Here is a 12,619-nt window from a genome sequence, read left to right as displayed (position 1 = left end):
TGGTTCACAAAAGAAGGAAATGCCAACAACTCTTAAACATATTAAAGGACATCTAATCTCCATCAGAGAAATGCAAATTAAAATCATACTGAAATCAATTTTCACTTATCAGGTTAGCATAACTCCCTCAGTCTGAAACAGTCACTCAAATACAACAGGAGGAGTGGAGACTGTAAGAAATTGTCACTGGAGATTATTTTGAAGGAAGAGCCTAAGCATCTGCTGGTGTATCAGATGTGCAATTTGAGGGGGGGGGGGGGGGGGGGGCGGGAAGAATTGAAGGTTATTCCAAATTTTGGCCACAGAAGGTCCTGAACATAATGAAGACCACCAGGAGTAGACCTGGAGAGAAAATCAAGAGCACAACTGAATACATTAAGTCTTAGATATCTACCATCCAAATTGATAATCAAGTTGATGTACAAATCTGGAGTGAAGAGGAAAAAAACGTCGATTGGAGAGATTAACAGAGGACTTTTCAGGTACAGCTGTTAGATACGGCTATTTAAAGACACAATCATGTAAAGAGTGAGTGCAGAAAAAAGAGAAGAGGGTCAAGAGACTTCTCTGGGATAGACAGTAACTCAAAGAAGTGCAGCCAGGGGGATGGGAAGTGGAAGAGATGTACAGCAACCTGCCCCTGGGGGTGGGGGAGGGGAAGAGGACGACGACGACCACTCGTCCCACCAGCATTATCTTATGATCCTCAAAATCTCTAAATTCTCAGGATCGAAAAAAAATCAAATAAAGGACGAAATCTCAATGTTCCTATCTTCCTTTGTATTATGTTTTCTAGTCAACCTAACAAGGATACTTCTGTGCTCAATATAAAGTTCAATCTGTTTCCACAAACACATCTTAGGATTTGTTGCTCCTGTATTAAAGCACCTATAAAGCATTAAAGCTCCTATATTAGATTTTTATTTTTCTCAAATCAAGGTAAGTTTTGTTTGTTTTTAAAAAAGGCTCCGTGGGGCGTCTGGGTGGCTCAGTCGGTTAAGCATCTGCCTTTGGCTCAGGTCACCATCTCAGGATCCTGGGATTGAGGCCCCCCATGTTGCTCCCTGCTCAGTGCAGAGTCTGCTTCTGCCTCTCCCTCTGCCCCCTCCTATACTGCGTGTGTGCAAAAAATGATATAAAAAATAAAAGATTATAACAACATACTTTACAACAAACCTGCAAACTTCCTGAGTTGTTACACAGGTATGGAGTCCAAGTTGGGTTCTAGCCATTTGTAAAAACTGCTTATCCAACTGCAACAAGAAACTAACACAGCGACCAAGGTCTAAATAGTTGGTCTTCCAGCACAGAAACCATTCAAGCTACTTAGTTATAAATGACAGTAACAGCAGCAAGGCTCATGTTGTACTTTCTATGTGCTGCCTGGCTTGTAAGTGCATTATACACATTAATTCAACTTAATTCTCAACTAACTTATGTGGGGAGTATTCAATTAAGAAATTTGCCTAGGCCAGCAAGTGACGGAATGGGATCCACACAAAAGCAGCCCCATTCCAGAGACCACAGATAGCCACTACTCACCATGGCCCTTTCCACCTCACACCCCATCACATGTAGAAAAGACACAGGATACATTTAGATCACTACTCATTGTACCCAGGTGAAACACTTAAAGAAACCAAAAGATATGTGAAGAATGTGCTTAAGGACATCCAATGCGCAACAGGGGAATTTATAGCCTAGGCAGTGCTATTTAATCAGCAACCATGTATGACAGCATCTACCGGGCCTTACTATAGACACACTAAGTTTAACTTCTCTTTTAAACTTCATCCTTGAGTGACAAGACCATCACATTCACCACAACCACACTTAAGCACACAATTCACCCATCACGTGAACAAGTTTACTAGAATAAATTTAATAAAATATTAACTGTATAATAGTTTTGTTACACAAAGACTGTCATAACACATGATTAGAATTGTCTTAGGTGTTTATAAATGGTTCTAATTCAGTGGCTGCCTGAGGCAAGCAGAAATTGATAACTGGGAGACAAGGAAAGAAGACTTTATTTATTCATTCCTTTCAAAGTTTGAACCATGTATATAATCCTCCATTTAAACTGTCAAGTTTTAAATGGTGACAATTAACTAAAAACTTAGAAAACACTGGAACTACTCCAGTAAAGAGATTTGGTAGTTAAGAAAACTAGATGTGGAATCAGAACACTCTGGGTTTAAATCTTTATCTATAAAAAGTGTGGTATGGTCAATAATCTAAGTAAGTTAACTGCATGGATAATTAATCCCTCCAAAGTTATCATATAATCATAAAATGGGGTAACTGTGCTTTCATTAATCATTTCCAACTTTCCTTCATGTACTAAAATGAATGCAGATAAACTCACATGTGAGTTAAAAAAAGAGTAAGAATTCATGCTGACAATGACACCTCCAAAGCCCTGTCTAATCCCTTTTTATAGGGTGTGTCCTTTTTAAATACACAAGGCAATACTGCCATGTTAAGTCATTTTCTTTGGTGGAGATGAAGAGTTCATCTAGAACTAAAATGAACTACAGTTCATTCATGTGCTAGAATAAATGCAAGAAAATGGATTCATAAGCCTTAAAAGTGAATGACAATTGGATTCCTAAAAACATAGGCAATAAATTTTGTCAATACTTAGTCCAACCATCAATACTAAAATGGTGTCACAGAGGTATACTTCACAAGAACTTGACATGACATGATATGTCACTCCAGCTGAAAAAATATTCGTGGGGTTTTGCTGGAATTCCTGGATAAAATTAATCAAATCTCATTATTTTCCATACTTAACCCGATTCTCTTTATATTATGTACTACAGGAAAAGTTTCTAGTTTCTAATCAAAACTACATATGCACTCCTGAGAATGTTCCCTTTGAAAAGGGAGTCCCATCACCTGAAGACACCATGCTGAATGAGCCTGGATCTGTTTGCTTCTGCAGCTTAAGAGGTGGGATGAAAGACACTCAACCCACATCTCACCCAGGCCAAACCTTGCCTGGCTCTAGAGAGAGCTATGGAACCACGCCTTACTGAAAAGAATTTTAGTGGATTCATGAAAAACCATGGGTCCAGAACCTTTGTCAAAGTGAAAAATGCTAGGAGCCAAGTCTGTGAAAGAACTATAGACATTGTAATACATATATTTGATACTCCTGTATTATAATAAAGGTTTGGGGATCCCTGGGTGGCTCAGCTATTTGGCGCCTGCCTTCGGCCCAGGGCATGGTCCTGGAGACCCAGGATCGAGTCCTGCATCGGGCTCCCTGCATGGAGCCTGCTTCTCCCTCTGCCTGTGTCTCTGCCTCTCTCTCTCTCTCACTGTGTGCCTATCATAAATAAATAAAAAAAAAAAATTAAAAAATATTTCTCCATTTGCAGTTTACTTTTCCACTTTTTTCTTAAAAGACAAAGAAATGATGAAAAGATTCATCTTTTAATGATGAAAAGATTCATCATTAATACTGCAATGACCAGAGTCAAGTGCAACAAAATCACCGGCACTTATACTAATTACAGTCAATTTCGAGTATTATCTGGGAGGGGAATACAAGGGAGCTTGCTGGTGTGCTAGAAATACTGGACATAGTAGTTTCGAGGGAATGATATATGTAAAAATCCACTGCGCTACACACTTAAGACTTGCGCACACTACTATATGCATCAATAATTTTTTGTCAAATCTAAGCTTGACCAAGCTCAGTATGAACTGAGCAAGTTAATCAACTGCTGTCAGCTATTTTATAAATCTGTAAGATGGATTTTTTTTTTAAATAAGCCTGAACTCATGACCCCAAGATCAAGAGTCACATGTTTTATCTCAGGGGCACCTGTGTAGTCAGTTGTTAAGCATTCAACTCTTGATTTTGGCTCAGGTCATGATCTCAGGGTCATGAGATCAGTCCCCTGTAGGGCTTTGTGCTAGATGTGGAGCCTGCTTAGGATTCTCTCCTCCTCTCCTTCTCCCCCAACCTTGCATGCATTCTCTCTCTCTCTCTCTCTCTCTCTCTCTCTCTCTCTCTCTCGGAAAAAGAAAAAAAAAAAAGAGTCACATGTTTTACCAACTGAGCCCACCAGGTACCCCTGAACTTCTCCTAGAGTTACTGTGGAAACTATATAACACATGTATAGTACTTAGTATAATGCTTCATACATAAGAACTAAGCAAACGTCAGTCTAATACATCATTACTACAGATAGTAGACTGCAACTTTTACCAATATTAGATATCTTTTTCCAGTTTAGTAACAGTGATAAGTTATGGGTGTTTCCCCAGGCCAAAGGACAGATATCTCCAACACGTTCCTTTAAACAGCGTGTGTGTGTGTGTGTGTGTGCATTCATTTATCCCATGGTATGCATATAACAGAACTGCCCTAAGTAAGAGAAATGCAAGTTATTTCCTTGTCATTAGAAATTATGCTACAGTGAATATCCATGCCCCTACACTGTTTCTTCAGATATTTTAAAATCTAAAACAAGTCTTGGCCTACAAACTTCAGGTTCTTTCAAATAGGACACAGAACGCCTACCCAACAATGTTGACAAGGTTAGGGTATTGTATAGGTGCTATGGTAGAATAACCTGAAGTAAAACCTCACAGATTTGAATTTTTTTTTTTAAGATTTTATTTATTTATTCATGAGAGACACAGAGAGAGAGAAAGAGAGAGAGAGAGGCAAAGGGAGAAGCAGGCTCCATGCAGGGAGCCCAACGCGGAACTCAATCCCAGGACTCTAGGATCATGCCCTGGGCCGAAGGCAGGCACTAAACTGCTGAGCCACCTGGGCTGCCCAGATCTGAAATTTATATATTAAATGAAAAGCTATAATAAGTTATCCTTCCACATTTCAGAAAACTAATCACAAGTCTAAAATCCATAGCTCTTTCCAAAAGTTCAAGGAATTAAAGATCTATTTAACAGAAGAATAATCACAATACGCTCTTAAGTGAACAGATGTTAATTCCAATTTTGTTGAAATAAAGTAGATATACACATAGGAAAATACACCTAAAACATAAATTAGTTATCATGTGGGAATGCAACCGTAGTCAATTTCCAGCTTTAGCTCTTGGCATATCTCCCAATCTTTCTACATTGAGAGAATGTACTATAAGAATAAAAATTCAGATTATTTTAAAATATAAGGGTGCAATATGCTTTCACTATGTGTGTCCAACAAATTTATAGCTATATAACAAAGTATTTCTGGTTTGGTCAGTCACATTGGCCTATGCCCAAACTGCTAAGAGCACCTCAAAAAAAAAAATCTCTTCTCATTTCCAACAGTAAATTCTCCATCTCTATTTTCCACACTGCCAGCTCTCATTTTCATATCGCCAAAACATCCTATTCTCATAAAGTACAGAAAAAATCTACACATATATAGACATAAAGTGTAGACAAAACCTAACACGGTTTATTTTAGCCACAACCGTCTTGATGCAGCTTGTCTATTTTCAGCACAAACCTGCTTCAGCCTGAGACCCAGGTTCCTTGCTAACTGGATTTCTGATTCATTCTCAAGTTCCATATTAAAACCAATCTTCCTAAAAATAACTGACATCCTTTCTTACTTGCTTCTCCTTTGGATTTTGTCTGAGAAACCCTGTAAGAAATCTTGTTTCACTGAAGCACCTGGGTGTCTCATTCTATCAAGTGGCTGCCTTTAGCTCAAGCCCCTGCTTCATCAGGCTCCCTGTTTGGTGGGAAGCCTGCTCCTCCCCTTCCTCATCTTGTGTATGCCTGTACACACTCTCTTTCTCTCTCTCTCAAATAAATAAAATCTTTAGGAAAAAAAATCTTGTTCCATGGACCCTCTTCATGCAAATCAGTTTCCACAAACTATTACTTTGTTGATTGACAGTAAATGCTTATTAAGTTTTGTTAACTAAAGTGGCCAAATTTAAGAAAAATAACCTAATTTCAAATTATAACCCGTAAACTAAGCTGCCAAAATGCTCCAGCTACGTCTCAATTCTTACATCAAAACATGACACAGGTGGGACACCTGGGCGGCTCAGTGGTTGAGCATCTGCCTTCAGCTCAGGGTGTGATCTCGGAGCCCCGGGATCCAGTCCCACATTTGGTTCCCTTGTGGGGGGGGGGGGGGGGCGCCAGTTCCTTCCTCTGCCTATGTCTCTGCTTCTCTTTATCTCTCATGAATAAATAAATAAAATCTTAAAAAAAAAATGACACAGCCATACTCACCTTGGTTCAAGTAAGTGAGTGTCTCATCATGCAATTTTACTGCTGGCGAGGTTGCAGCACACATCACATACTGAAAGGGTGGGTGTTTAGTCTCACCATCCAATGGAAGGCTGGAATCTTCCTGCTTAAAAATGGGCAATGCCAAGACATCGCTGAAAGGCAAAAGAATCAACACTGACCTTACTTTGAGTTTAAAATATTTAAAAGCATATAAAAACACATAAGGGTAGTTTCTTTTAAAACTTAAGCTCGGGGTGCCTGGCTGTCTCAAGTCAGTGGAGTGTGCAACTCTTGAACTCGAGGTTGTGAGTTCGAGCCCCATGTTGGATGTAAAGATTATAAGCAATAAATAAATAAATAAATAAATAAATAAATAAATAAATAAAATAAAATTTAAGCTCAAAAACATCATGGAGAATAAAAGAACTATTAATGTTTTCTAGCTCCCCTAAAGATAGTATTAATAACCCATACCTCTAGTGTGACTATGGGGAAAAAGGGCGGAGCAGCTATGATGAGGCAGATAAAGAAGTATTTAATACTTAATAAAGTCCATGCTACTGATTAAGCAAAAGATCTAATATATATATACCTTAAAAAAAGAGCAAGTCAAGAGTGCATAGCTACCTGTTTTGAAAGGTGGTCACATTGGTACCATAAAGTCAAAAAGAAGCATTTGATTAAAATGGTACTTTACAAAAAGTGCCCTGCAAAGCCTGGCAAACGCAGAGAGCATAAAGCTTCTTGCTTAGTCTAAAACAATGGCTTCTTCTGAGCAGCAAACAGAGTAGCAGTAGAAACAGCTGCTATTTTTTTTAACCCCGACTGGGAGGGCGGATGGTGGGGGGAGATCTTCTGGGGCATTGTCTATACTGTCTGTTAACCCAAACATACATGGATGTGTTTATTTTGTTTTGTAACAAAAACAACTGAGAATATAATTTATATTCCAGAAAAATTCACCCTTTTAAAGTGTATAATTCAATGGGTTTGGGTATATGAACAAAGTTGTGCAGTTACCACAACTATCTAATCCAAGAAGATTCTCATCACCTCAAACAGAACTCTCATACCCATTAGCAATCACTCCTCAGCCGTATCCCCTGACCCTACCCCTAGTCCTGGCAGTGATCTACTTTGTCTCTATGCATTTGCCTATTCTGAACATGTAACGCAAATAGAATCACCTGGCCTTTTGAGACTGGCTTCTTTTACCTAATAAGTTTTCAAGGTCCACTCCTGTTGTAACATTATTAGCACTTCATTATTCCTTTTTGGAGGTGAATGATATTCCCTTATGTATGGACACATTGCATTCTGATTATCCACTGTGGGACATCTGGGTTATCTCCATTTTTTAGCTACCATAAATAATGCTGCTATGAACACTTGCTTATTTTTTGTGTAGACATGTGTTTAATTTCCTTGGATATAAACCTAGGAGTAGAACTGCTAAGTTATATGGTTACTCTATTTAACTTTTTGAGGAATTGCCAAACAGCTTTCCAAAAGCAGCTATACCTTTTTACTTTCCCATGTATGAGTTTATTGGTATTTGTTTTTTTATTTTTAAGATTTTATTTATTTATTCATGAAAGACAGAGAGAGAGGCAGAGACACAGGCAGAGGGAGAAGCAGGTTCCATGCAGGTTCCATGCAGTCCCCCTGATGTGGGACTCGATCCCAGGTCCCCAGGATCAGGCCCTGGGCTGAAGGTGGCGCTAAACCACTGAGCCACCTGGGCTGCCCTCGGTATTTGTTTTTGAGATAAATCACTGGCCTTACATCTGTGTCTTGATAATGTTTCTATGTTCATTCCTCAATAAAAAGTAAAATAACAAAGTATCCAAATGAGGGGTGCCTAGGTGGCTCAGGTGATTAAGCAACTGACTCTTGATTTTGTCTCAGGTCATCTCAGCAGAGACTGAACCTTATGTCAGCAGGGAGTCTGCTCCACATTTTCTCTCTCTGCCACCCCCCCTCCCCATGCTTGCTCACTTGATCATTCTAAAATGAATAAATAAATAAATAAATCTTTTAAAAAATATATCCAGGGATGCCTGGGTGGCTCAGCAGTTTAGCATCTGCCTTTGGCTGGTGTCGAGATCCTGGGGTCCTGGGATCGAGTCCCACATCAGGCTCCCTGCAGGGAATCTGCTTCTCCCTCTGCCTCTGTCTGTCTCTCTCATTCTGTGTCTCTCATGAATAAATAAATAAAATCTTTAAAAATAAATATATATATCCAGTGGCACTTGGGTGGCTCAGTTAAGCATCTGCCTTCGGCTCAGGTCATGATCCTGGGGTGTAGGATTGAGCCCCATATCAGGCTCTCTGCCCAGTGGGGAGGGAGCCTCCTTCTCCCTCTCCCCACCCCCTACTTATGCTCTTTCTTGCTCTAATAAATAAATAAAACCTTTTAAAATAATAATAAATAAATCTAAATGAATACTACATCAACACGAAGACCAAGGGTTTGTCTGAATTACTTATTTTCCTTTTTTATTTCTACAAAACCATTAACTAAGATATTTGGCTAGCCCATTTGAATTAATCAATTTAAAACAAAATGTTGAAATGAATGAGATGAGAGAGAAAGCATGCATTGCATTCCCTCCTCCCTGAATATACTCTATTAAAGCACCGGACTGATTATTCAGATTAATGACCCACTAGTTCTCTTTATACTTGGAAACTCAAACGCTACTAAAACAAGTATAAACACACAGTCAGCGACGGTGCCCAACCCTCCTCTAGAGCTCTTCTCAGCACTACAACCTAGAGGTCACCTAGGTGGCATATGTATAAAACCCTGTGACAGATATAGAAACTTCTTAGGTGACTTTATTTTTTATTTTTTCTTAGGTGACTTTAAAATGGTAGTTTAAGCAGTGCCTAGTGGCTCAGTTAGTTAAGCATCTGCCTTTGGGCTCAGGTCATGATCTCACGGCCCTGGGATCAAGCCCCTCATCAGGCTCCCCACTGAGTGAGGAGTCTACGTCTCCCTCTTCCTCTGCTTGTGCTCTCTCCCTCCCCTCCACATAAATAAAATCTTAAAAATAATATAAAATAAAATGGTACTTTAAGACTTAGAACAGCTCTCTTCATGAAAAACAACAGTCAAAAATGGTTTCACAGTAGATGAAAACATATATATTCTTATGTCATATATATGTAAGCATTTAAAGGACAAGAAAAAGAGGTGCCTGACTGGCTCTGTCAGTAGAGCATGCAACTCTTGATCTCTGGGTTGTTAAGTCTGAGCCCCAAGTCAGGTGTAGAGATTACTTAAAAATAAGATCTTAAAAAAAAGATCATTGCTATTGAAATTCCAATTACTTTTGTACTTCACGAGAAAATATATTCCAATCAACACAGCAGTCAGTGACCCTCCTCAAACAGAAGCCAGATCAGTTCATTCCTCTGAACTCTCCCTCCGATCACCTTCTCCTAGGATCCCTTCCAGGCCCCACTCATTCTGTTCTTCTTCCCACTACTTGCCCTCACTGTCCTTGTCCCCCACATCAGCCTCCCATCCTGCATTTTTCAAGGCATCTGCCCTGGCACTGGGTTTAACTCTATTCTTCTGACGTCCATCTTGTTCACTTCATTTAAACATCACCTTCACAGAGACAGCATGACAAATGCAGTCCTCTCATCCATGTTCCCAATTCCCTTGTGCTGCTCTATCTACCCACAAAGCTCATAACCTCCCCACAGCACACAGGACTTAAGTTTGTATCACCCAGAAGTATATAACCAATGCCCCAAATTTATTTCACTTCACTGACTTACCCCAGCATTTATCACAAAGGGTCTCAAATGCCTGCTGAACCAATAAACCAACTGCAGCACTAATAATCAATTATTGCTAAAATGAAAAACCAGGTGTCTAGGTAATTTAAGATCATCATTTCTGCTGGGCTGAACCTGAAGAAAGTTCTAGTATTCAGTTGTTTTTGTAATACCATATGCCCGACAGGTAGAGCTCCCAGGGATCTGACAAGCAAATGAAAAGCTTCTCAAGGCTTCAAATTATTACAAGTAATTTTGAAATGCCAGTACCCAAAAATAACCAGGCACACAAAGACAAACAAGACTCTGGGAGCAAGAACCAACAGCAAAAACAACAGATGGCATACTCCCAGTTCCAGATCTGTCTGTTGGTATTCAGTTCTTTTCTGCCTCTGTTGCAGAGGGTTCAATGTCTGAAACTACATAACAAGACTTCTTGCCAGCTGGAGGCTAGCTAAATTGTACAAGGGAAGTGCTGGTGGGAAATTAAAAGGGAGTCGGAAAAGACAGAAGCAGGAAACTGCAGATTGCAGCTACAGGAAATTTCTGGGCAGCAGCAGCCATGCCTCCAGCAGCTAGCCCAGGGGCAACCAGGTAACAAGCCTCCTCACCCCTCAAATCCTTCTAGCACTTTTGCATTCAAATACTTCATCACATCTTTCTCTGCTTGAAAGATCTAAACAGTTTCTATTTTCCTAATTGGATACAGACTGATACCCTCAAAAAATTCAGATGCTAGATTAGGACTCATACTATAAAATTATGCTTATTAACTTTATAAAGAAATAAAAGACTAGCCCAAAAAGATCTGTAAGGAAGAGGAAATTTTAAGGGCCAACAAAGCTGAGAAGGAACAAACAGAACTTTTAGAACTGGAAAATAAAATTGTTAAAATTAAGAACTTAGCTTTAATAGTAGCTCAGATAGAAATGCAGAGTAGAGTAAATAAGGAGACTGGAATATACGTAAAAAAGAAGTTATTCAAAAGGCAGCAGAGAGGGAAATAATGGAAAATGCAAAAGAGAAAGGACAAAGTGAGAACATTTTACATGGAATTGAAACCCCATAAGAGGGAAAGATATTGTGGAGGCAATATTTTTATTGAGATAAAGGCTGAGCAAGTTCCAGAAGTGATAAAGCATACCAATCCATTGGTTCAAGAAGCCAAATAACCAAAACAGGATAAATATAAGATATCCACCCCTAAATTCATCAAGAAAAACATCTCAGCCAGTACAGTCTGTGGAAGGAAGTACCAAGAAAGGGACTCAATGAATGAAAAGCAGGCTTGGGGAAAAACTGGCCAGAATTCCAAAGAGGAGTCCTGGGGTCCTCCAGTGCTGGGGGTGGGGAGCAGTAGATGAGGCCACTATGGGAACAACAGGGCACAGCCACTGAAGGATATACTTGAATGTTGAGGCTGTGAATTTCAGGCAAGAGGCATTCAATGCTTTTCTAGACCGCATTCAGCTGCTTAGGTGGGTTAAGGTAGGTGAAGGGTCACGTTTAACCAGGGTTACAGTTTTGCTAAAATAAAAAAGATGAGAGAGTGAATAAAGCAAGAGGGGGCAAGAGAGACCAGGATATATGCAAGGAAACAATACAGCGATTGACCATGGAAATTAAAACTGGCTGAAGATTAAAAAAAAAAAAAAAAAAAAAAGAGGTGTTCAAGAGGGTGATGGAGCACCTGGGTGGCTCAGTTAAGTGTCTGACTCTTGATTTTAGCTCAGGTCAAGATCTCAGGGTGGGGAGATGGAGCCCTGAATCAGGCTATGCAATCAGTGGGGAGTCTGCTTCTTTCCCTCTGCCCCTCCCCCAGCTCATTCTCTCTCTCTAAATAATAAATAAATAAATAAATAAATAAATAAATAAATAAATAAATAAATCTTTAAAAAAGAAATAAAGCAAAACAGGGGCCAAATGACAGGAGAAAGAAGGGACTGTGGAAGTGAGCTCAAAGGGTAGAAGGTGATAGTTAACTCTGAATTTGAGATTATATATGTGGCTCTATGATTGGAAATGTCAAGGTCTAACATATGACCACAGGACTGAATAGCTGAAGATAACACTACTGTAAAAAAGATACAAGGAACAGAAATGTCAGGCTACTGAAGGCCCGTTTAAATATCTTCTGAAATCACCAAGAATCAAGTAGTAGTGTCAGATGGTGACAACGGACCAGGACCTAAAATTTTTAAAATAATGAGGTCTGATCCAGAAATCACTAAGATGACTGCAATAACCGGGCGACTGATTGGCTATTTGGTAATATGAAATTCAAAGTTGTGGGGGAGGGGTCTTACAAGGAAGGAGAAAGGGAGCATAGCTTGAAAGTAAGTAAGAAGGATCCTTCCCTACTGTTCAGGGCAGTGGCCTGTGGAAATAAACTACCACTGCTTGCAAGGGCTTCAGGGTAAAGGTATATACTGAGAGGACTGCCAGCTTTCCAAAAGAACAAGGTGAAGACATCATTATGAGACAAAGTTGCCTGTGTCAGTTTCTTCAGCCTGTCACAACCGGGGTGGCTTCAAACAACAGAAAATGCACTGCCTCTCAGCTCTGAAGGCCAGAAGTCTGAAATACCAGTGCTGGCAGAGCTGGT

The 12,619-nt window shown here is 39.6% G+C and overlaps 1 protein-coding gene across 3 annotated transcripts in view; it reads right to left on the bottom strand.

The window, feature by feature from the left end:
- The window catches only part of UBP1 (upstream binding protein 1), a 51,804-nt gene that overhangs the window by 30,822 nt on the left and 8,363 nt on the right, over positions 1–12,619 (bottom strand). For 2 of the 3 annotated variants that reach the window (XM_026016386.2, XM_026016387.2), the window contains exon 2: positions 6,223–6,374. The exons of the other annotated variant lie outside the window; for it this stretch is intronic. In XM_026016386.2, coding sequence (XP_025872171.1) covers positions 6,223–6,374 — 152 coding nt within the window. The remainder of the gene's footprint in view (positions 1–6,222; positions 6,375–12,619) is intronic. 3 annotated transcript variants of the gene reach the window in all.

Source organism: Vulpes vulpes, chromosome 11 (genome assembly GCF_048418805.1).
Source record: "Vulpes vulpes isolate BD-2025 chromosome 11, VulVul3, whole genome shotgun sequence".
NCBI classification, from domain to species: domain Eukaryota; kingdom Metazoa; phylum Chordata; class Mammalia; order Carnivora; family Canidae; genus Vulpes; species Vulpes vulpes.
This window is presented reverse-complemented; position numbering and strand designations above follow the sequence as displayed.